Source organism: Ovis canadensis, chromosome 6, assembly GCF_042477335.2.
Source record: "Ovis canadensis isolate MfBH-ARS-UI-01 breed Bighorn chromosome 6, ARS-UI_OviCan_v2, whole genome shotgun sequence".
Taxonomy (NCBI): domain Eukaryota; kingdom Metazoa; phylum Chordata; class Mammalia; order Artiodactyla; family Bovidae; genus Ovis; species Ovis canadensis.
Window position 1 is genome coordinate 100,654,320 of NC_091250.1, and position 25,260 is coordinate 100,679,579.

Consider the following 25,260-nt stretch of genomic DNA (forward strand, 5'->3'; position numbering starts at 1 on the left):
ACAGAGTCAGACACAACTGAAGCGACTTAGAAGCAGCAGCAGCAGCATTCTCTTAATGACAAGATGTTCTAGGTTCATATTGTATATTCCCTTTATTGATATTGTCTAAGACTCTGTACTGAGTTTACTTTACTCTTCACTCTATATAACCTTCCCAGGGCAACAGAATCCAACTACCTTTTTTTTTTTTTTTCCTGAATTCACACACTTCATTGATACATACTTCAGTCAGTAACATTGGACAAAGGTAAGGCAGTTGAAAGGGATGGTGGAGGAAGAGTCTTACTGGAAAGTGCCTGCCCCAATTAAAGGAATTAAGCTTCAGTAAAAGCACACAAACACTGATGGTTCAAGATGTCTTAGGTTAGCAGGCACCAGTTTGCAACCTGTTCTATAGGACCTGGCCCTGGTCTGATTTAATAGTAAACATTGCAGAAAATGTTTCAGAGATGTTTAAGATTTTGCTGTTTTCCTGTTAGATGTGCTGCTCATCTTGAACTTGTGTTGGCTTATTTTCTCATTTTATAGGTGTGGATCTGTGGAAAGCCAAAGGTGTTTTCCATCTCTGTCCAGGGGGCTCACCCCTGAAATTATTTCTCTCTGTAGATACTGAGCTGCTTTTGTTTTCGGTTGGGTCCTGATTAGGCCCTTACTCCTAAAGATGTGGCCTGTCTCAAACATTATCTCAGCCACTTGCTCTTTCACTCATTATCTGGGTGGTAGCTCAGTGATGTTCTTTGTGGATCCTTGACCACACCAAGGTCTCTTTCCTGATCAGAGCCTTTGGGTGTGCTGGTCTCTACTAGAAGACCCTTATCTCCACCTTTTTCTGGGTATCAGTCTCAACTTCATCTCCTCAGGATTTTATATAAAAAGCCTTCACCTATCCCCCCTGCCTTGCCATATTAGCTTTTTCTTTCATACAATTCATCATGATTTTTAAATTTTTACTTATGCTTTGTCTTCCTCAGTAGAACATAAACTCCTTAAAGAGAGAAACCAATCAAGGTCAAAGAACAAGGCAGCATAGATCCTGTCTTTCTTTAAATTTGTCATTAGTTTGGTTTTTTATCTTAACAATGTTAACCTTTTCTTTTTTTTGCGTTCAAATCTTCTTTCCCTTGTAAACTCAGTTATGGAACAGTGAAGCAAAATTACATTTTCATCCCTAAGACAATGAACTTTAAGCAAGTGTCCTCGAAGATCTTACTCTATCATGTAAAATGATTTTTGGTCACTTTCGTAGTTTTCATTTCTTAAGTCTGTTTAACTCAACTGTGTACCCTAGGAGCTCGATACATGTTTAAGTCAAATTTATGTGACTTACAAAGCTATTTTAAAATACAATATAATTCCTTTCCCCAGTAAAAAAAACTAGTAGGCTTTTGTTACAAGTATGCTGATCGCATCCTGAGCTGCCTTTCGGTAAGCCTTCAGCACCAAATTAGAAAGTACATCCTGTACTTAGTGGAGAAAGTGGTGGCCGCACAGGGACTGGCCCAGACTTGTGCTAAATAAACCTTCAATTTTCAGAACTGAATCAGGTGTCCCGCGGAGAGACAGGAAGCATCTTTGCCTTGAGGCTGGAAGGTACTTTAATAGGCGCTTCAGGTGACAAAACCTGGGAGTACACAGGATAGCACGTAACTCGAAATACTTAATCACTAGAAATGAAACTCATTCCAGAGACTTCCGGGGTGCGGGGGGCGGCACGACGTGCGGACGTTACGTCACGTTCACGTTCTCTTGCCCGTCCCGCCTCCTCGTCCCTCTCCGCACTGTGACGTTCCCAGGGAGGAACGTAGCGTAAACAGCGCAGGGCACTTCGGGAGCTGGATTGTTTCACGCAGGAAGCAGGCTCCATTTTAGCGCCGCCCGCCGTCGCCATCTGTTTCCCTCCCCCCAACCCCCCGCCTTCCCCCCCGCCTCGCGTCTGTAAGCCCCAACGGGAAGGCTGGGCCTAAGCTGCGGGTGGCTAGAGTGAAAGGAGCGAAGGGGAAAAAAGAGAAAGGGAAGAAGCGGGGAGAAAGGGTGAATCGGGAAGGCTAAGTGTAGAGGCCACGGTGCGGAGCGCGCAGCCCAGCGGACGGACTGACGGACGCGCCTGTTTTGCTGCCGCGCCTGCGGCACCCGCGCGAGTCGCCTCGAAGCGGCCCCGGCGGTAGCAGCAGCAGCGGAAACAAGAGGGGAGCAATGGCGGCCGACAGCCGAGAGGAGAAAGGTTAGTGCGGAGAAAGGTGGCGAGCGGACTCGGGGCTCTGGAGTGGTCGCCCGAACCGTGGCCGTCATTGTGAGTTGGGGGTTGAGGAGGTTAGCTTACCCCGCGCGGAGCCGGTCTCCTCAAGGACCAGGCCTGCCCTTTCGTCCTCGGTCTCCACATGACCTAACACTTCATCTAGCCTTGGATTTTTTCTTTGATCCTAATTTCCTTCTTCACGTAACGTTTATGCGTCCTGGGCGCGGCTGAGAGAAGGCCTCTTCTGAGTTGCAGGCCCTTTGGTTTATTTCCTGGTAGTATTATGCGGAGGTAATGCGTATTTTCAGAACAATCTTTTCTTTTAGGCTGAATTTCGAAAACCCTTAATGCCACGATTAAAGCTGGTAGTCTAGTAAGTAAAGATGTTTAAGACGTGGTATAGATAGATGATTAGTCAGGGGAAATGTCGACAAGTAATTTCTGGCTGTTCCTGTTAAGTAGGCAGTGGCAGGAATGGCCTATTTGGTTACATATTTACTTATTATGGGAAAGGTAATGTTTGAAAAGATGATTATGTGGTTCAGGCCAGGCAGAAAAAATCTTGGCCCCTCTTCTGAAAGACACACGTTTTGCGTAGTTCCTGGAGGGTAACTAGGAACAAATGTAATTTATAGAGTCGGAGGGATACAATTGCTTTGAAATTTGGGAGGAACTGATGTTGCCAGAATGAAATATCAGGTCTTTTGAAATACTGGCCTTCCTGGCCTAGGAATGTTAATGTAGATCCAGAATCAATACAAGTCTGAAGAGTAGTCTAGATTGGGTGGTGCGTTAAGGTTTTTTACAACCCAAAGATTACTGTAATAGTTTTGGGAAGGATATAGCTGATTATTAAAAAATGTATACATAGATGGCCAGCTGCTGCCCTGTATTTCTCGGATCTACCCTTTTGTGTGGCTAATTAACTTAGCGAGGGGAGCAATTTGTTAAATGGACTGTAGAGTCAAGTTCCATTAGATCTGTGATCTCTTAATTTTGCTCCTTAAAAGAAGAAAAAGTCAGTGAACTGGAAAAATCAGTGAACTGTTCTAGGGATACGGACAACCTTGGGAAATGGACTAGGTGGGAATATGTTTAAGATAACTGCTCCTGGTTTAAGCAGGAGATGGTGACTGGGTTTAGTAGTTGAATTTTCCTTCCTTAAATGAGTCCTAAAAATCCTCTCCCCTCCTTTTTAGCAATCCAGAAGGAATGCAATCATGGGATTGATTAGGTTTTAGTAGTTGAATTTTCCTTCCTTAATGAGCCCTAAAAATCCTCTCCCCTCTTGAGAAATCCAGAAGGAATGTGATCATAAGATTGCATGATGTTGGTAAATAAAACAAACTGCTTTTAATTAGAAGTATAGTATTAAATAGATGATTTTAATCAGTAAGAATTAACTCAGTCAACAATTGTTTCAAGAGGGTAATCTATGAGCTATGTGTGTGGGGTGGCGGTTGTGGTATGCGAGATGAGCTAGATAAAAAATGAGTAAAACTTGGTACTTCTCAAGAGTTACTTGTCTCAAGATGAACATAGTTGTAAGTCAGTTATGGAGTAGACACAGTTGTACACGAGGAAAAAGAGTAGGTGCTATATTGAATTTTTTGCTTTAGAAATGGATTTAGAGGTGAAAATGTCTAATTACATGAATACTTAGGATAAATTGTCCAGCTTTTGAAAGGCCTCACATTTGTGTAGTTTTTAAAAAGTTAATTTTCATAATTGAGCTTATTTCAAAATTTATGATAAAAGTGCTTATCTTATAGTTTAAGATTGTCTGTAATTTACTGGGAAAGCTAGCAGATACATACCCTACTGGAGATGCTTATTTAATTTTGAAATGGAAAGATTTCTAGAATAGCCTACTTTGCAAATAAGTAAACTGAGGCCTATGGTGTCTTACTTTCTTGATATTTGTCAAACAGCTGGAAAATAGCTAGAATTAGAATTAATACTTGACTTTATTTTCACATTGAACAAGGAAAAATGAGCAGCTCAGTACTTACTGTCATCAGTTGTCTTGAATGAAACGTTAAGAAATTATAAAGATAAGCCCTGTAAGAATCTTAGACATGGCACAAATCTTAAGCCTTTCTTTAAAGATTCTATAAGTGGTGTAAGATCTTGATAAGAAATGAGTTTAGGTTGCAAAAATTTGCTATAAATAAGAGAACAGTTCAACTTTTGGTCATAAACCCCTTGTATTATTGGGCTTTGCACATTTGCTACGTAATAAGCAGACATTACCTTGTATAAATGCTTCTGTAATACCTATACCTGAAAGCTCAAGCCTGTAATTGGAGAAATTGCCTGCTTAATTCCTGTGGTGATTATCCAAAGTGGAGATTTGGAAGATGTTGAAATGTTGGTGGTATTATCGAATGTTATTTGCTGCTTTTCTGTATAAACATCTTTGCATTTTATTTAAGTTCTTAAAAAGTCCTTTCTGGAGAACACTTACACAAGTTTAATATATCTAAAATGTGGATAATGAGGTACCACTTTAAAAGGTAACATGTTTTTTTGCTTGTTACCCAACTGGAAGCTCCATGAGGGCCAGGAATATGTCTGTCTTGTTTACCCTATTCCTGGTGTACAGTAATTGTCTCAGTACCTTGAATAAATGATTTAGAAAATTGTAGTTAGTTAGTTCAAGGTTGGACTTCATTAAAAACTGATTAGTTATATGATATTTGCTATTTATGTCCAAAGTTGAGTTTCTCAGTTTATACATAACACACATTCATGCAAGTACATATAAATATGTGCATTTGGTAACACACACGCACACACAAGTCCTCACTCTAGTATGTCCTTAGGGCTAGATAGTGTTTGTTCACTTTAGTTAGGGCTTTATAAAGCATAGATTATGTGTAATATTCCAGTGTATTTGTTTTATCCATGATAGACGTAGGACAGAAAGCTACAAATGCTCTCCGTAGACTTCAGTTGTTTGTTTTTTGAAAGACAGGAAGTTTGGATGGGATGGGAAATCCAAGTCTCTTCTTTGAGAGGAGTGACAATTTTGAATGACAAAAAAATAACTGAGAGACTCGTCTAATCTAAAACAAAACAGAATGGGAGGCTCCAGGAAATGTTGCTCCATTGCCAAACCCCGCTATAACTATATTAATTGAATTAAAATAACAACCGTAATGTATTGGTGCCCTATGTTAGACACAAAAAGCACGATATATTTAACTGCTCAGTTTTTTTTGTTTTTCCTCCCTTTAAATACTTAAGGTCTTAGTCTAAACCTGGATCCTGAAATAAATAGTACTCTGTATCTCCTGATCCAGAAGCTTCCAGAGTCCAAAAAAACAAAAAACGAACCATTTCTCAGATAAAGATTATTTTCGACACTGATATCCCTGGAGTTAAGGACTGTGGCCTTTCAGGCCAGGAATTTCAAGGTTGAGGTGTAATTCTGGTAGAGTGGAAAGAGTACTAAGTTGCAAAAATTTGCTGTAAGTAACAGTACAGTTAAACTTTGGTCATAAACCCCTTGTATTATTGGGCTTTGCACATTTGCTACGTAATAAGCAGACATTACCTTGTATAAATGCTTCTGTAATACCTGTACCTGAAAGCTCAAGCCTGTAATTGGAGGAATTGCCTGCTTAATTCCTGTGGTGATTGGATTCAGAACTGTGAGATTTTATTCACAGTACTTGAATTCATTGGACTTTTTGGAATACTTGTTCCATACATAACCTTCTAAAGGTTGAAAACTACTTTGAAAGCCAGTTAGATTTTAAAGTTCCTGTGCTTATCTTATCCAAACAAATACTCCCATCTACAGAAGACAAGCCTTGTTGACCAACACAGTTTTGAACAGGTTCTCTAAAAACAGTGATTTTTTTCTTTGTTTTGTTTGTTGTATTGTGGATCTGTATATTTATCTCAAAACTCAGTTTGTTAATAGTTTGTGATGGTAACATAAGATGATGCTTGCTTAACCAGCGATGATAATGAAGTCCATGTATGAACATCATATACTGCATATGCAAAGCATTCACAGATGATTGTATTTCCATAAGGGAATCAAGCTAGCAGCAGCGTGCTTTGTTTTGTTTTAAATCAAGAAGTATTTGAAAGTCAGACAATTCAAGTAGAAATCTGAATTTGGAAATCCTCTTGAAAATTTATAAGCTCTGACAGGGTACTTGCATTTCTCTTAAGACAGTGAATCCACTGGAGTTGAGTAGGGTTGTCCCCTTTAGCATTCCTACTCTTTCACAAGATATCTTGTGTACTAAAAGTATATATGTTTGGTGTTCCTGTTACCTCAGTGTCTTGAGTTGAACCTTAAATTTTTATGTAGTTACTTAATATCAGTGTTGCTTAAGAGTTATGGGTATATGCATTCTAGGGTCAGGCAGATAAAATGCTTTTTTAATAGAGTGTGTGTTGGCAAATAGATGGAGAAACAGTGGAAACAGTGGCAGACTTTATTTTCTTGGGCTCCAAAATCATTGCAGATGGTGATTGCAGCCATGAAATTAAAAGATTCTTGCTCCTTGGAAGAAAAGCTATGACCAGCTTACACAGTATTAAAAAGCAGAGACATTACTGATAAAGGTCAGTACAGACAAAGCTATGACTCTTTCAGTAGTCATGTATGGATGTGAGAGTTGGATTATAAAGAAAGCTGAGCGGCGACGAATTGATGCTTTTGAACTGTGGTGTTGGAGAAGACTCTTGAGAGTCCCTTGGACTGCAAGGAGATCCAACCAGTCCATCCTAAAGGAAATCAGTCCTGAATGTTCATTGGAAGGACTGATGTTGAATCTGAAACTCCAATATTTTGGCCACCTGATGAGAAGAACTGACTCACTGGAAAAGACCCTGATGCTAGGAAAGATTGAAGGCAGGAGGAGAAGGGGACGACCTAGAATGAGATGGTTGGATGGCATCACTGACTCAGTGGACATGAGTTTGAGTAAACTCCGGGAGTTGGTAATGGACAGGGAGGCCTGGCGTGCTGCAGTCCATGGGGGTCGCAGAGAGTCGGATACTACTGAGTGAGTGAACTGAACAGTGTGTGTCTTAGTCACTCAGTTGTGTCTGACTCTTTGTGACCCCATGGACTGTAGCCCACCAGCTCCTTTGTCCATGGAGATTCTCCAGGCAAGAATACTGGAGTGGATTGCCATGCCTTTCTCCAGGGGATCTTCCCAACTCCGGTCGAACCCAGGTCTTCCATATTGCTGGCAGATTCTTTACCATCTGAGCCACCAGGGAAGCCCTATGTAATACAATAGGTAATGGCAAGGGATAAGTATGGTCTGTGTTCAGGAAGTATTGGTAAATACCCTGATGAAACATAAAGCTAGATTGTCTCATGCACAGCTTTGACATAAATTACCTTGTCTGTGTCTTTACCAAAGACTCTCAGGACTGCTCCATCTGGTGGTTTTCAGGTAAGAATCTGGGCCCCTAGTGATCAAATAGTCTTTTATTAAAATGTAGAATTTATGTTTTTACTTTAAACCCTTGGAGCTTTCAGAAACAAACCATCCAAGAGCTAAATTCATTCTACAGGCTCTTAATGTATAAGTTTGAATAGATTTGAACTTTAACTATAAATGGGAATACTGTTTGTGTTTCATTTGAGTTACTTTGTTGCATCGACACATTGTGAAAAATTCATTTTTTGCTGTGGCTTTAAAAGGGTCTTTTTTTTTTTTTTTAAAGACTTTATATAGATTTCTCAAAAAATAAATAAAGCACTTTAAATACTGCATTTGAGGGGCTTCCTTGGTGGTCCATTGGTTAAGAGTCCACCTTGCAATGTAAGGGACTTGGGTTCAGTCCTTGGTTGGGGAAGATCCCACATGCCACAGAGCGGCTAAGCCCATGCGCCATAACTGTTGAGCCTGTGCTCTAGAGCCCAGGAGTCTCAACTGCTGAGCCCATGTGTTGCAGCTGCTGAAGCCCTCGCACCCTTCTGCTCTGCAGCAAGAGACGCTGCCGCAATGAGAAGCCCATGTGCCATCACTCCTGAGCCCAGATTCTAGAGCCTGTGCAATGAAAAGCCACCACAATGAGAAACTCAAGCACCACAAAATAGCTTTTGTGCAGTGAAGACTCACCACAGCCAAAAAATAAAAATAAATAGATCTTTAAATAAATAAATTCATCTAAAAATCCTATTAGGAAATGCTGCATTTGAGTTATATTTTATATAGAATTCTTAACCAGGCATCTGCTAACCTTTGTTCATTTTATTGCTAATATTCTTATGGTGCTGCTGTCAAACTACTGTGACGAAATTGAACATGTGCATATCACTGTGCAGAATAATGTTAAATTTCAGGATAAAACAAGTGATTTAAAGCATAAAATAAGTCACACTGGAGAACCAGTGGTTGTTACTTTCTCTCTTCTTCCCCAAAAGGATGTACCAGGGGTAGGTTAATCTTTCATAGTAGTAACTTCTGAGATTAGTAAAATAATCCTTTATAGCTAATTCATTTTAAATTAAAAACATGAATTAAAATACATACAAAGTGTACATTTTCTGGCCAATGAATGGTCATAGGAAGCAGTTAGCTTTATAACCTAATACTTTCTCATTATTTTAAGAATACATCTTACATTTATAATTAAGCAAAACTAAGCAAGTGGTGATAGTTTGGATAACACCTTCCGAGTATTTGGAACATTTCTTCCACAGTAGTTGGAGTCCCTGGCTCCTCTCTTTGAACCTAAGTAGACTTTTATGATTGTCTTGGAGTAAAATAACTCTGGCCCTTTTTCTTTTAGGCTGTATTATCTTTAGAGCTCTAAACCACCACGAAAGAGGTTGACCTATGCTGAAGCTGTCATGGTAGAGGGTGCCATTTGAAAAGCATGCCCTAGGAGCCCCAGCTGTTTTGAATCTATCCAGCCAGTGTGAATAAGCAAGCCTTCAGATGGTTTTAGCCATCCTTTAACTACAGCCACCTGCGAGACTTTAGTTGAGCTTCAGAACCATAAGCAGTAATAATAAATAACTGTATTGTTTTAAGTCACCAAGTTTTGGGATAGCATGTTAAATTTACTGCAATAGTCAGAATATTTATATATTTGTGTTATTGAGGAAAGAGGATTTTGTTTTATATTGAGGACTATATTTTGTGTATCATGTACCCTAGTCATTATTAATGCAAGGTTCAGGAGGGTCAAATACCTGCTCCCCCCGCCCCTCCCTGTCCCCACCCCAAACAGTGATCCTTTTATTCTAAATACCTCTTATCAGAGGTGAAGAAACTGGAGCTCAGATTGGGACTTCCCCAAAGATACCTAGCTCTTGAATGATGACCTGGATTTTCTTCCTTTCAAACACAAATCTCATCTGTATCATATTTCAGCAAATAAAAGATTTCAATGGTGGAGAAAAGTAACAAATACAATCTTTTATATCAGGGAGTCAGAAAATAATATTTTAGGCTCTGGAGGCCTCATAAGGTCTTTGTCGTATATTCGTTTCTCTTTTAAAAGCACAATCTTAAAAATGTCGAAACCATTCTTGTCTTGCCAGTCAAAAATAGGCCGTGGGCTGAATTTTGTCCTGCACGTCTTAGTTTTTCAATTTTGTGATAAAATCAATCACATTTTTGTTATCCTAGAGTATAAAGTGGGTAAAAATTTGTAGACATCAAATGAGGATATTATAGTTGAACTTAAAGGAAATTTAAGATGCTGCAGTGTTTGGGATACAGGGCTTTGTGATGCACTAATTTGAAATTAATTACTGGTGCACCCAACCTTTCAGTGATGCTTTGTGGTTTTTTGTTACACTTTGTTTAAGGGTACTTCTATTGTTTACATGTAATTTAACCATATATTTAGAAAGCCTGAACTCTAGACAAGTGAGTTTTTGTAACTTGAACTTCTGAGCTTCTTATTTCTTTATCTGCAAAGTAGTCTATCTAAAATATACTTTATGTGTATCATGTATGATATGTATGAAAGTGATAAAATGTTGGAAAAGCAAGTATTGGTTAGTATTTTAAAAATTTGTAAATACTTTCTAAAACGGCAACTAATCTTTGGGTTTGTCTAATACAATTATTTATTGAAGTTTTTAAAGAGTATAGTACTCTTTTTGTAGGGTAACCATAGTTTAGGCATGTCTAAAATTTAAATTGATATAATCAGCTTCACAGTATTTCTTTCTGTGTTAGATTTAGCATGTATAAAAGTATATAATTTCATGTGACTGTTCAAGCTTTTGGGTGGATATTTCTAATCAACAACTAGCAATTTCTTGTAAAGATTTAGGTAGCACTGTATTAATTGTCTTATTTGCTGTCATGTCATAGTTTTTTTTTTTTTTTTTTCCTTTTGGTTCTACAGATGTCTTATCTTTCAGGATTTGTTGGACCCACTTTTTTACTGACTAGAGAACTTTGACCCAAAGATTGCTTAATATCTGAAAAACATGGATTTCTAAAAATCAAATTATCTGTTTTTATTCTTTATTTATAATATAAATGGCAACCCAGTCCAGTACTCTTGCCTGGAAAATCCCATGGACAGAGGAGCCGGGTAGGCTGCAGTCCATGGGGTCGCTAGGAGTTGCTAGGCATGACTGAGCGACTTGACTTTACTTTTCACTTTCATGCATTGGAGAAGGAAATGGCAACCCACTCCAGTGTTCTTGCCTGCAGAATCCCGGGGATGGGGGAGCCTGGTGGGCGGCCGTCTCTGGGGTCACAGAGTTGGACACGACTGAAGCAACTTAGCAGTAGCATCCAAAGATTGTATTTGCACTGTTCAGGTTTCGAGGGGATTGTCTTCAGTGAAAACATGAACCCATAGGATGAGAGAAACCATCTTGGTTTACATATCTTGATTTTCAGTAACATTAAAAAAAAAAAAAGGAAGCCGTCCATATAGTATATATTCATTTTAGAATAATAGTAAAGTACAGGGAAGCATTTTTATGGTTCAAAGAAATCAGTTACTATGCTGTTTCACGCATACGTAATTTTCAGTGTTCTAAGTAGCAACTGTGGCTCCAAGTACAGAAGATTTGTTTTCTGTATCCTCTGTCACCTTGCTTTTCCTCTTATTTTACCTACATTATCTGCTTTAGTTCTCTTCAGTCCCTGATTTCTATTCCTCTTTGGGGAAGTTTGAGTTATATCTAACCTGTTCAAAGACCTCAGGTTAATAAACCTTGTTACACTTTGAGTGGGCTTTGCTGTTTGGCTAGAGCCATGGGTACAGTTGTCCTGTCTCATCAGTTTTTATGATTTTATACCTCTTGTTATGGCACCTTAAATTTGAAAAGATATTTTTGATGCTTGTATGCTTAGTATTTAAAACGTTAACCATTAGCTTAGTGCCTTATTTGGGGGGAAAAATCAGTTTAAAGTAGTAAATACATAATTGCATATATTTCTAAGAATTTTTTTGTCCTGTTAGACAGGATGGGGGGGTATGAAGGGGGGTGGGATGATGAAACTGAGTTGTAAGTTTTCGTGATCATTGGAAGTATCAGTTATAGTCAATGGTTCCTTTGTCTGGACAAGTTATACTTTTTATAGTCCAAACCAGCAGCCTCAAATGTTTCTGGTTATGTACCCCATCACTAATTTCCTTCTTTTAACCTGCTTCGACTTTATTTCAGACAACAGGATAGCTGTAGCAATAGTACAAAGATTTTTTTTGCTTTTCAACCACATTTCACATGTTAACATTTTTTTACCATATTGGTCTTTCTAATTCATTCACACTCCATCTTTTGTCTGTTGCAGACAGGATGCTTCTTTGGTCCTAAATACTTACGTATGTATTTTCTAAAAAGTAGAATTCTCTTTTACTTAACAGTAGTACTATCAAAATCAGGAAGTTAACATTGATACTTGTACTCTGCAGACCTTACTTAGATTTCACTAGTTTTTCCAGTTAAGTCTCAGATCATGTGCTGTATCACATGTCTTTTAGTCTCCTTTAATTATTTGAAGTGTTTTCCCACTGTTTGTATTTCATGATATTGATGTTTTGGGATGCCTCTAAATTTGGGTTGGTTTTGTATTTGTTTCTTTATGTATAGGTTTAGGTTTTGTATTTTGCATAGGAGTATTGCAGAATTGTTCCATGAGTAGTGTGTCATACCAGGGTCCATGATACTGCTTTGACCCACTGTGGGTGATGTTAACTTTGATTACTTGTTTAAGCTGCAGTCTACCAGAGTTTCTGAATTGTAAAATGGTAATCAGTAAGTATTTTCCCAAAATACACAATCTTTGATAAATACGCATGCTGTCTCTTCAGTTGTGCCTGATGCTCTGTGACCCCATGGACTGTAGCCTGTCAGGCTCCTCTTCATGGGATTCTGCAGGCAAGAATGCTTGAGTGAGTTGCTGTGCCCTTCCCCCAGGGATCTTCTAGACCCAGGGATCAAACACATCTCTTCACATCTCCTGCATTGGCAGGCGGGTTCTTTACCACTAGCACCACCTGGGAATCCCTTTGATAGATATGTTTATTTAAAAGTTATGCACCTGTATTGTTGTTTTTTTCATTGTGTACAGTTTAAAGCAGTTGACAAAAACTAGAGATGAAAGGATGATGCACAGATAAGTTCTCACTTTTTCTTTTTGTACTCCAGTATATCCTTTCATACCCTATGTGATATATACTCTAGGCTTTGTAGACCAGGGCTCTGTATCATATCCTCTACTTTGTATGGTTTTATAGGAATTATTCTTGTGTCTTGATCCTGAAATAAAAGCTCTTTAAAGGTTATGTTCTCATACTTAAATAGCTTCACAGTAAGTACTCAAAAATAAATACTTAATGATTTTTCCCCATTACTTTTTAATTTCCTTGCTTTCAGATGGAGAACTTAATGTTCTAGATGATATTTTGACTGAAGTACCAGAACAGGATGATGAACTCTATAATCCAGAGAGTGAACAAGATAAAAATGAGAAAAAGGGTAAGATTTCTCTTTATTTTGTTAAAATAACAGTGTACATAGAGATAAATATCTTAAGTCTTTGCTTTCGTACTTGTTCCTTGAGGCTCTTAACACCAAAAACACAATCATAACAAGCACTGGTACCCAATTCCACATGAAAGAGAGTAATATATATTTTTTCAAACATGTGAAATGTCTCAGATAAGTGAATTTATTCCAGTATTTGAAAGCTGTGTTTTCTTTATGATTAACTTTGGAGTACAAATATTTCAGAAGACATTTTAAAGAAATGAGGCTTTTTTTTCTCTCTGATATATTTACTTGTTGAACTTTGGTGAAATAAGTCTTAATACCCAGACTTTTTTTTTTTTGGTATTTTCAAGGTTCAAAAAGGAAAAGTGACCGAATGGAATCTGCTGACACAAAGCGACAAAAGCCTTCTGTTCATTCAAGACAGTTGATTTCTAAGCCACTGAGCTCATCAGTTAACAACAACAAAAGAATGGTTAGTACAAAAGGAAAATCAGTCACAGAGTATAAAAATGAGGAATATCAAAGATCTGAAAGAAACAAGCGGTTAGAAGCTGATCGGAAGATTCGTTTGTCAAGCAGTGCCTCCAGAGAACCTTATAAGAGTCAACCAGACAAAACTTGTCTGCGGAAAAGGGATCCTGAAAGGAGGGTCAAATCCCCTACACCAGATGATTCTGAGGTAGTAAATATTATTGCAGATATAATACAGAAAGCAATTCTTTCAATTCTGTTTGAGGCTAGAACTGTTTATTCACTCTGACCTTGTCTGTTGTATGACTGCTGATTCCCTTTTTCTTTAAACATCAGAGAATTGGGCTTGAAGTGGATAGACGTGCAAGCAGATCCAGCCAGTCTTCTAAGGAGGAAGTGAACTCTGAAGAATATGGCTCTGACCACGAGACTGGCAGCAGTGGTTCTTCTGATGAGCAAGGCAACAACACTGAGAATGAGGAGGAGGGGGTGGAAGATGTGGAAGAAGACGAAGAGGTAGAAGAAGATGCAGAGGAAGATGAAGAGGTGGATGAAGATGGAGAGGAGGAGGAGGAGGAAGAGGAGGAGGAGGAGGAGGAAGAAGAGGAGGAAGAGGAGGAAGAAGAATATGAACAGGATGAGAGAGACCAGAAGGAAGAGGGAAACGATTATGACACTAGAAGTGAGGCTAGCGACTCTGATTCCGAATCTGTTACCTTCACGGATGGGTCTGTCAGATCTGGTTCAGGAACAGATGGATCAGGTACTAATTTTTATATGTGAAAGTTTTTTAATTGACCTGATTGATTTTTTTTTGAATATTTTAAAATTGAATTATGAAATTTGAGGCACTGTGGGATGTTAGTAAGACTGTCCTGTGTTTTTGTTCTTTTTTTAAAAAAATATGGTGTGTTTTGGGATGTATTATGCACTTGAATAAGATTTACATTTCTTAGTAAAGGTGTTTCTCAGCTCCAAATTGATTGTATTGCAAATGCATATTACTTTATTTGTTACTCTAATAAGGAAATACATCTGAGGTTTTTAATGTTATAAATTCTTAGAGTTACATACTAGGCGACACCACCTTTTTTAAACACTGCTGTACTTAAAGTATATTCATATGGAACCTATCTGCTAGGTATTACAGTATTTTCATGTTAAATGCCTCTAGATTTCCATAATGTGGCAACGGAAATCAAAATAACTTTGTTTTTCTCTTGGGAGCATGAAGTTTTATTTTTATAACTTTGGGTTGACTGACTGGGGCAATGCCTCCAGAGGGCTGGGTGTAAAAGATATTAGATGGAAAATAAGAGTATAAAATTCTTAGGAGAGACTAGGAAAGAATACTAGATGCTTTGCCACTTTCTCTGACCCAGGAGACTTAAAGTAGGAATAGTAGATAGTTGTAGTCAGTAGGCTGAAGGGACCCTCTTTGGGGGAGAAATTCAGAAGGTAGAGCAAGGAGAGGTCAGGGTCCTTAAAGAACATTGGCCACTAATGATGATTCTAGTCCCATGGCTGTCTTAATGTAAAGGTGCAATCAGATCTGCTACATAGGCCAAATGTAACAAACATTGGAAGACAAGAAAAGTTCTATTCTTTTGATACATGTGATAGTTACAATGTCGTCATAGAATTTTATCATTTTAGTAGTACATTGTTGGTTAATCATATTCTTAATAGTGTAAATGTTAGAGCAGATGGCCAGGTATTCTCCAGTTGGCAGCTGAAGTAGTGCTAGCCTTTTACTCACCAGAGTCTAGGTTTGGGAGTTAGGTTTTTGAAGGTGGTTAAAGAGTTAAACTGAAAAGATGGGTAGTTGGGTTTAATACAAAAAAAACTTGTGGAATCTGTTACTATTATTCCATCATACTTTGCATAGACTGATGGGATATGCATTTATAATTTATGATAATGGATGGAGAACACAAATTGCATTGAAAGTATGAATGAGTGTTCTTTTATTTTGGAGAATGTGTGAAAATGTAGAAGTAGGGGACACTTTATTGTAGGAATCTTCTTTTTGGTCTCTACATTAGGAATGGTATTTCTTAGACCTGAATGTTTCTTATTTAAGTTAAATAGGGGAGACTTATTTGGAGAAGGGAATGGCTGGCTACCCATCCCAGTATTCTTGCCTAGAGAATCCATGGACAGTAGAGCCTGGCAGGCTACAGTCCATTGGGTTGCAATGAGTCGGACACGACTGAGCGAGTAAACACGCACGCCAAGGAGATTGTATAAATAGATCAGATCTAAAATCATGTGTATTTTTAATAAGCTCCTAGATGCTAATACTTAGCAAGATACTTATTCATACTTTTATGTTTTTTTGTAGATTAGATATTTTGTATTGACTACTAGCCAATGGTTTTTAGAAAACCTGGGTATTAAAACTGTTAAAGAGATTTATTGTTAGAGATACCTGGAACTCTTACTTTCCTTATTAAAGGAAGCTTTGCGATTTTCTTTGGAAGAACTCTTACATGGAACATGTTTTAAAGACTGTTTAGTATGCAGGATATTATTATTTTTACCACGGAGCAGTTTCTGTTACTGTGAAAGAGAAAGAACCTGAAACTCTTTAAAAGAATACAAAGGATGACAGTTTAGTTTCCTTGTCATGAATTTTCTAGACTCTGGTTTATTTTACCTTATTTTTTCCTCAGAACTTTAGAAACTTCCTTTTATAATAAAAGTGACACAGTTGGTGCTTGTTAAAGGTTATTTTTTAGGTGAACTGTTTTTTTGATCTGAGAATAATAGGAGAGGGGATCATAAACTTAAGATCAGTGGAAGTTAGTTGTACAAAAAAGATAAAAACTCCTTGGAGATTTTTCATGGTAATAGAATATTTAACGTTATATAAAAATTGTTGGGCAAGATCTGCTTCTCTTATTTTTCCTGCATTATCTTAGTTGAGATTCTTTTAGTACTTAGAATCATAAATTATTATTTTTAAACAGCAATAGGAGTTGTATTATTTTTTGTGATCAATTTGTAATGTTTGGAAATGTTAGTCACTCAGTTGTGTCCGAATCTTTGCAACCCCATGGACTGTAGCACCCCCAGGCTCCTCTGTCCGTGGAATTTTCCAGGAGAGAATACTGGAGTGGATCACCATTCCTTTCTCCAGAGGATCTTCCCGATCCAGGGTTGAACTTGGGTGTCCTGCATTGCAGGCAGATTCTTGACCATATGAGCCACCAGGGAAACCCTGTAATGCTTAGATTCCCTAGCTGTTCAAATAGGAAAAAGTAAAAGAAACATGTTAGACGTTTTGAAAGAAATAATTTAGAATGATTTTTTTAAAACAAAGTTTATTTTTCTAGTCTCCTTCATGTGCATGTTAATTGATTCAATGAATTCAGTTCCTTCTGTATGCTAGACGCTATATAAGAATGTGTAGTCAGTGAACAAAACAGACATGATGAGAAAGAGATTTGGGATGTGACAAAAACTCCTGTTTCTCATCTGTCTGGTTGAGGTTTTCAGTTATTTTGTACCAAAACTTCAGTTTAATTTCTTTTGAAGTCTTAACAGTTTACCCCAAGGGAGAGGATTTTAAAACTTGAAAGTTAGGCCTCATTCAAAGCTGGCAAGCCTAGGAATACTTTTTTCTATAGCTAATTACATGAATATCATCAGTATGTTCCCTATGGGGTCACACAGAGTCGAACAAGACTGAAGCGACTTAGCAGCAGCAGCAGCAGCAGCAGTATGTTCCCCAGTTGCTAGCTTTAAATGGGCTTGGTTTTGAAATTGTGTCAGTATGTACTGCCTTGCCTTTCCTGTTTGCCAGAGTTAGAAACATCAGCATCATTTATAAACTTCTTGTTAACAGTCTTATTTGGAGAAGGTATTAGTAGTAAATTACAAGGGGGACAAATGCTTACTTAAAAGGAACTTATTACCTTGTAGTTTTCCCTCTTTAAACTAGCTTAAACTTAGAATCCACTTTCAAGAACAGTAGTAAAATATCTTTTCTATTCTCTTAATAAGAATAGAGCTCTGGGCTTGTACTTTCAAGTTAGAAACTAGGATCTGCCACTCAGAAACCATGGGACCCTGCCCAAGTTTCCTAACCACACCACTAAGTTGAGGTTTCCTTTTCTATAAGTGAGAATAATGGTATTATGTATCTCAAGAGTTTGTTTTAAGGATTAAGGGAGATAATCTATTTAAAGCTTTTAAAATAGAAGTTTATATGAAAGATTGTTGATTATCATTTCAACATTCTCTTATTTTTATAAAAATAAGTATATGTGTTTTCTCCCATCATATTTGTTTTTTTTAGCTGTAAAGGTGCTTATCATGATGCAATTAAAATACTGATAAACAGTGACAGGAAAGCCTAATTCCATTTTATGTCTTCATTTATATGCTTATAAAGTTCCAAATTAAGCTTGAAGTTGTTTTTATAAGTAATACAAACCTTTTCTGTCTATTAAAGATTCCCAGCTTTTTAACAGCACTATACAGACTATCACTGAGATTTTTAGAGATAAATTTTGAATTGAATTTGAAAATAAGCGGTAATTCAGGAAGGAAATGGTCAAAAAGAATGTATTTGAAGACACAGAAGCAAGCAGTAGCAACCAGAAGGGAGTTACTAATTTAGTGTAATTTTTTGTTTTGAACAGTTGAAAACCTTTGAGTTCTGGGGTTCATTGGACATCTCAAATCAGACTTGGAATTTTGCTGAAGAATGATAGTAAACTTTTTAAAAAGAGGACTTAAAACAGTGATACTTGGTGCATAGAAGGGAACATTGTAATTTTTTTTTTAAGTTTATTTTTTATTGGGGTATAGCTGATTAGCAGTGTTGTGCTAGTTTCAGGTGAACAAGGAAGGGACTCAGCCATAAATACACATGTATCCATTCTCTCCCAAATTCCCCTCTCATCCAGGCTGCCGAATAACATTGATCTGAATACCTACTCTGCTATACAGTTGGTCCTTGTTGGTTACCCATTTTAAATACAGCAGTATGTACGTATCAATCCCAAGCTCCCTAACTATCCTTTCCGCTCATTCCCACCTCCCCACCCCCAACCATAGGTTGGTTCTTGAAGTCTGTGTGTCTGTTTCTGTTTTGAAGTTTGTTTGTATCATTTCTTTTTAGATTCCACATATAAGGGATGTCATAAGATATTTTTCTAGGTCTGATTTCATTCAGTATGACACTCTCTAGGTCCATCCCTGTTGCTGTAAATGGCATTATCTCATTCTTTTTAATGGCTGAGTAATACTCTGTTGTATATATGTATCACATATTCTTAATTTATTCCTCTGTTGATGGACTGTATGTTGCTTCCATGGCTTGGCTGTTGTAAACAGTGCTGCGGTGAACATTGGGGTGTATGTATCTTTTTCAATCGTATTTTTCTCCAGATATATGCCCAGGAGTGGGATTCAGGGTCATACAGGCTGAATGCTCTTTAAGGAACATCCATACTGTTCTCCATAGTGGCTGTGTCAATTTGCATTCCCAACAGAAGTGTAGGAGGGTTCTCTTCCCACACCCTCTCCAGCATTTATTATTTGTGGATTTGTTGATGACAGCCATTCTGGCTGGTGTGAGGAAACACCATAAATTTAATTGAAAGAAAAGTAGTGTTTGCTTTGCAGAATTTTTTTTCCCCCCTTTCAAAACTTTTAAGACTTTCTTTTATATATAGGGTAAGTAGTTTTTAATTAATGGCTGTGCATTTTTATTTGATTCAAATTGGTAGGAGAAATAAAAAATGTGCTTAGCTTTTGAACAGTGTCTGAATTGGAACACTTTCTTCTGAGGAAGTTAAGTAGGTCAGGAGAGGTTAGTAATGAATAATACTTATGGAAAATCCAGACATGATGATACATTCTTATTTGATTAACTTACATTGTAATGTTTTTAAAAATCTTGTCTTAATTCTTTCTTAGATGAGAAAAAGAAGGAAAGAAAGAGAGCTAGAGGCATATCTCCTATTATTTTTGATAGAAGTGGAAGCTCTGCATCGGAGTCATATGCAGGTATTCTCATTTACTCTTATTTGTGATCATATCTGACTGATTCTAATGTAATCTGCTGTAAAAAGTGTGGAGGCTGTAGTTTAGCGTGAACTTGTTGATGTTCATTAGTATTGATTTCTGGCATGTTCAGTGTAATAATTCTAGAAGAAACTAAGCTTTTTCTTATTATTTTAATCCTGTTCTGTTACTGCTTAAGTGGAATTTCACTTTTTTTTTTTTTCTTGGAAGATGATGATTCAGTGACTAGTTTTCTGAGTGAGAAATTGTTCAAATATTTTTAAAAACATCCAAACAACCCAAAAAGCAAAACACTCGTACACATTGAGAAGTATTTTTTTTGTGTGTGTGGGTGCGCCAGGAAGAATAATTTGTCTTGAATGAGAACTTTATGTGACAAGACTGTAGAAATTTTGTCTTATCTCTATTAAAGCCCAATCTGAACAAATGTACTTTGGCTAAATACAGGTTCAGAAAAGAAGCATGAGAAATTATCATCTTCCGTTCGTGCTGTCCGAAAAGGTATCATTTAAATTTGAAATTGTTTTCATTGCATGCTGCTTTAAAGTCATTATTTTGCCTTATTGGTTCTCCATTAATAGTTGGTTTTAATGTAGTAATGTTCTGATATATTGCATTAAGGGGGGAAAAATAATGTCTTACACAGAGCTCCATATTCACTTTTTACTGCCATATCTTTTAGAAAAATAGCGAACATCTTCAGCTCTCTTAGTTTCTGGACAGAGTGGATGGGGTGTGTGTGTAAAATATATATATATTTTTTAATAGCATAAGAATTTATTAACAATTTTAAATGATTAATGTGATAAAAATCCATAAAATTTATAGCTATTTTCACACAAAATATGGATCTGATATATCAGAACATTACTATATTAGGTTTGCCTTCTTGCAAAATGCTGGTGTCTTTTCTTAGCTTTGCTTTACTACGTGTTGTGGCTTAGCTTTTCAGGTTGAATGGGTGATTATGAATTTTAAAAGTTTAGCTGGGTTGCGGAGGGCTAATTTCAGTTAGTACAACTTAAATTCCTCTGTGTGATAATGGCGTCTGGTTAATCAGTTTGGATTTCTTTTTTTCAGATCAAACCAGTAAACTCAAATATGTTCTACAGGATGCAAGATTTTTTCTCATAAAGAGTAACAACCATGAGAATGTGTCCCTTGCCAAAGCTAAGGTATTAGCATCAGTTCTGTTGAAACTATTCTAACCTTGAAAATTTTAACTGTGAAGGTGGACTTAAGTATCACTTGAGTACATGAGATACTGTAATATTCATTAAAGCTTTAAAGCTCTTTCCCCCAGTTGCCCTGCAGGATCTGCTTTTTTTGACTGGTTAAGCAACCCAAGTAGTAACTTTAAGTTTTCTTTTAAATTTTCTAAAGATGAGTTTAGAAGTAAAATTACTCAATATTTGAAGAATATATTTCATTATACATTGTACTGCAGAAGTGGTTCAAGTTTTGTGTTTCTTTATTCAAGTTGCTAGCTTATTATACCAACACTTTTTAAAAAGGTTCTTTAGTCAGCCAGTTTTTGTTTTATGTTACTGCTTGTTTTCCACCTTGAGGTTTTCTTGGAAAGAAGGTGTTCCTCTATGGAGAATCTCAAAAGTAAGATCACTTGGATTTCAAAGAAAAGAGAAGACTCAGTTTATAGGCCTACCCTAGCCTTTACAAAAGGGATGTACCTGGTTGCTGTCAGATGTTGTAACATTAATTTTTTTCTAATGTCTTTGCTGTAAACTACATCTACTTTTTATACAAAGTATTACAGTATTTTCATATTTTTGGTTTAACATAGTTTCCACTGACTTCAAGAAAGGTAAAACTAAACTTTTTTTTTTTTTTAAGATATTTCTGTCAGTATTAATGATCCTGTATTTCTGATTTGAGGTTAACCCATTAAATTTTACAGATGGAAGGAATAATATGCCAAATAACTATCTAATGGAAATTTATTCTGTTCCTTAGCTGAAGTGGATTTAGGCAAAAGTATTTAAGCATCTAATGTGAATGAGATCTAGTATGTATCAGCAGATCAAACTGAATTGGAGCTTTTGCTTTACTTTACCATTCTGCCTCTTAATCTTTCATGAAGAAAGAATTGATTAAAATGTTTTGGAAATGGTAGCTGTGTTCCAGCTCTACATAAAACACAAGTCTTCAAACTATTGGTATATGAAAATTTGAACTTAAATTGAAAAGAGAAATGATTCAAACTTAATAGAAATTCTTCCCTGTGGTTTACTAACATATTTTTTCATCATTAGGCAGTTTTTATTTTACTTATTTTTATTTTATTTTTTTAATTAAATTTTTTTTTGGCCCTGATGCACTACATGTGGGATCTTAGTTCTCTGACCAGGGATTGAACCTGTGTACCCTGCAGTGGAAATGCAGAGTCCTAACCACTGGACCACTAGGAAAGTCCCTGAGCAAGTTTTGTTTTTGTTTTTTTAAATTATGAAACTAGGATAACACATTTATTGGAAAATTTCCACTACAGATTACAGTTAACTTTTTAAGGAGATGAATTAAGATTTTTTTTGTTGGAGTTTCAGTATTAAACTCTAAAATTAATAGAGTGAATATACAAAAGTAGAATGGTATAGTAGACATGAAAAGCACTATGAACCAATTCAACATAATTAAGATTTATACAGTTTCACACAATAGCAGGGTACAAATTCTATTCATGTTCCCATAGACTATAATCCAGGAGACAATTGGAACATATCCAAGGATGTAAAACAAAGTGAAAAATTTCATGGTCTAAAGGTATTGAAATCGTACAGTCTGTTCTCTTATTGTGGAATTATGTTAGAAATCAGTGTCAAGAGATATTTGGAAATAACACATATTTTCAAGTGCATTTTTTGTGACATTTACCAAAAGAGATCTCTGACTTAGCCATTGAAAGTCTAGACACAATTTTTAAAGAAGAAATGTACACATTGTGATTCACTTTCAAACAAAATGTTTTTCTGGTAGTAAATGGTTCTAATTTAGAGTAACTGTTGGTGATTGTTTTTATTGTATAAAATTCTAGCTCATATGTTTTGGTCACCTTCTGCCCTCATGTGTTTTCAGTTGTAGTTTTAATATTTTTGTTAAGTTTGGTTAATTTTCTCCATATTTTTCCCGAGTATTATATTATTTTGATTGCTGATAAATAGGACCTTTATTCATAATAGCTTATTGGTAGCCTTGGTCTTTTGCAAATATAATTGGAAACATAAAAGATTTATATTAATTTCAATCTGTGATCTTCACGTCATTTATATAGGGTGTATGGTCTACACTGCCTGTAAATGAGAAGAAATTGAATGTTGCATTCAGATCTGCAAGGAGTGTTATCTTAATATTTTCTGTGAGAGAGAGTGGAAAATTTCAAGGTAAAATTTCAGTGTTAATTTTTGAAGGGAAATTTCAAGGTAAAAATAATTTGGATATGTAAAAACATTAATTATATTTGCATGAATACATTATAATTTATTCCCTTAGGATTTGCAAGACTTTCTTCAGAATCACATCATGGAGGATCTCCTATACATTGGGTACTTCCAGCAGGAATGAGTGCTAAAATGCTGGGAGGTGTCTTTAAAATAGATTGGATTTGCAGGTAAATTATACACTTCACTGTAGATAATTAAAATTGCCCTTGTTTTGAGTGGGCTACCAGTTGATAATGTTAACATTACAGTTATGTAGTTGTAATTTATTATCCTAATTATTCTCCCCTTTTTTGGTCTTACTCCTAATCTGATTGGGATCTGTGGGGTTTATTCACCAATGTTGAAAGTAAAAATAATATTATATACTTTATCACCTTTATCATCTAAGGTGAATAGGGCAAAGATTTAGTCAAGAGTTTTATGTATTTCATTGGTTCTCTGTGTTAGTAACATAGCAGAAATTTATGAACCAGACAACTGCTTGGAATGTTATTTAACATTTATATTTAGTGGTTTAACTTGACATTTTATTACTGTAAAGTGGGAAAATAGTCACTCTTTGGCGTGGCTAAATAACATTTTGGAGGTGACTAATTTAGTTGTGAACAAGTAGTGTTTTTTAAGGAAATTAGCAAAGTCATGTTAGTAAGCATTGTGATCCTTGAAACTGAAATAATTAAGATTTAAATGTTTGTTATAAAAATAGACTTATTTTGAACTTAGAGTTATTTACTACTTTTTTTGACTTTACTGAATGATTATACATTATTTAAAAAAAAATGATTAAAGCAGTCAGTTTAGATAATGCAAAAAAACTTAACACTTCAGGAAATGGACAGTTTGTTGTCTAGAACTGCCAGCCAGGGTGAAAGCAGAAAGCTTTTATAGGATAAATAATAATGAACAAGAAAGATACTAATAAGAGATTATTTGATTGGGTGGGGTAACATTGTCAGCGTTGCTTGGGATGAGGAAGCCCAGAGCTGTCTTCATGTTTGGGGATTGGCTGACAGGACATACTGCATTTCTGGTCAAATGGAGCATTTACAGGGACATGAAAGCTACCTAAATTTCAGTTTGCTGGTTTGGCACCTTGGGCAGGAGTGACTCTATCTTGGGCCTAAAAAGGTATTTCAGCAGTCTGAAAAGCTAGTTATTTAAGTGATCTTGGCATGCGCAAATCTACTACTTGTAAAATTAATTTTAGTTAAATAAGAATTATCTGAAAGGGACCATATGGATTTTTTGGTATTATAAGTTGACTTAGGTGGATTTTGAGGGGGATAGAGGAATTAGATAAGAAGGAAAAATAGCTATTCGTTTTCAGGAAGGCAAACTAACACACAGGAGAACTAACACAGAGAAGAACCATGAAATCAGAAACCTTGGGGGTGGGAGGTGGGGTATGTTGGGAGCCACCTTTTTAATGAAGCAAAGTCAGTAAAGAGAACAACAAAAGGCAAAAATTATTATTAAGGTGGGTCAGCCTAAGGAGTTAAACTTTTACTTTGGGACAGTGAGGAACTAAGAAAATGCACGGGCAGTGATACAGCAAACTATGTTGATATTTAATAGAGTAGTGAAATGCTAGATACATACAAATATATCACCATTACTTTCTATAGGGAGAAATTAGAAGCAATCTAAATTCTCCTGTATAGGAAATTGGTTACGTAAATTATGGTTTGTAAGGTAATACGGGTAACATGGAAAGATTTAACAGATGAAAGGATACATAATTACATTGAAATGCATTGTTAGCATGGTGAGACTATAGATAATATTCCCATACTCCATTGTACCCAGGGTTTTAAAATGTAGTTCTTTATTTCTAAAATTAACCAATCAAAATTACAAAGTTTAGAAATCTGGTGGTAGTTTATAAGGAAGACAAGTTATTTTTCAGAGATAAGACATTTTTACTTATAATTTTTTTGATAGATAAAGGCCAAAGGAAAGGCTTGCTAAGTCTATGGTTTTATGACTAGAGACATTATTGGTGTTACGGAAAGATATTTGGAGATGATGCTTTCTTAGGAATAGAAGAAAAGTAATTACCCAGTTTTAGATTGGTGGTAGCAAATTTTATTTTGGATGTTACT

General features: G+C 36.3%; 1 protein-coding gene across 8 annotated transcripts in view; it reads left to right on the forward strand.

The window, feature by feature from the left end:
- The first annotated feature begins 1,770 nt into the window (after positions 1 to 1,770).
- YTHDC1 (YTH N6-methyladenosine RNA binding protein C1) overlaps positions 1,771 to 25,260 on the forward strand; it is a 38,804-nt gene continuing 15,314 nt past the window's right edge. For 2 of the 8 annotated variants that reach the window (XM_069594238.1, XM_069594239.1), the window contains exons 1-9: positions 1,771 to 2,221; positions 13,077 to 13,178; positions 13,544 to 13,872; positions 14,001 to 14,427; positions 19,596 to 19,685; positions 20,151 to 20,204; positions 20,784 to 20,878; positions 22,990 to 23,098; positions 23,208 to 23,325. In XM_069594238.1, coding sequence (XP_069450339.1) covers positions 2,194 to 2,221; positions 13,077 to 13,178; positions 13,544 to 13,872; positions 14,001 to 14,427; positions 19,596 to 19,685; positions 20,151 to 20,204; positions 20,784 to 20,878; positions 22,990 to 23,098; positions 23,208 to 23,325 — 1,352 coding nt within the window. In that variant the 5' untranslated portion in view covers positions 1,771 to 2,193. The remainder of the gene's footprint in view (positions 2,222 to 13,076; positions 13,179 to 13,543; positions 13,873 to 14,000; positions 14,428 to 19,595; positions 19,686 to 20,150; positions 20,205 to 20,783; positions 20,879 to 22,989; positions 23,099 to 23,207; positions 23,326 to 25,260) is intronic. The other 6 variants (XM_069594242.1, XM_069594243.1, XM_069594240.1 and 3 more) reach the window with 3 other exon arrangements.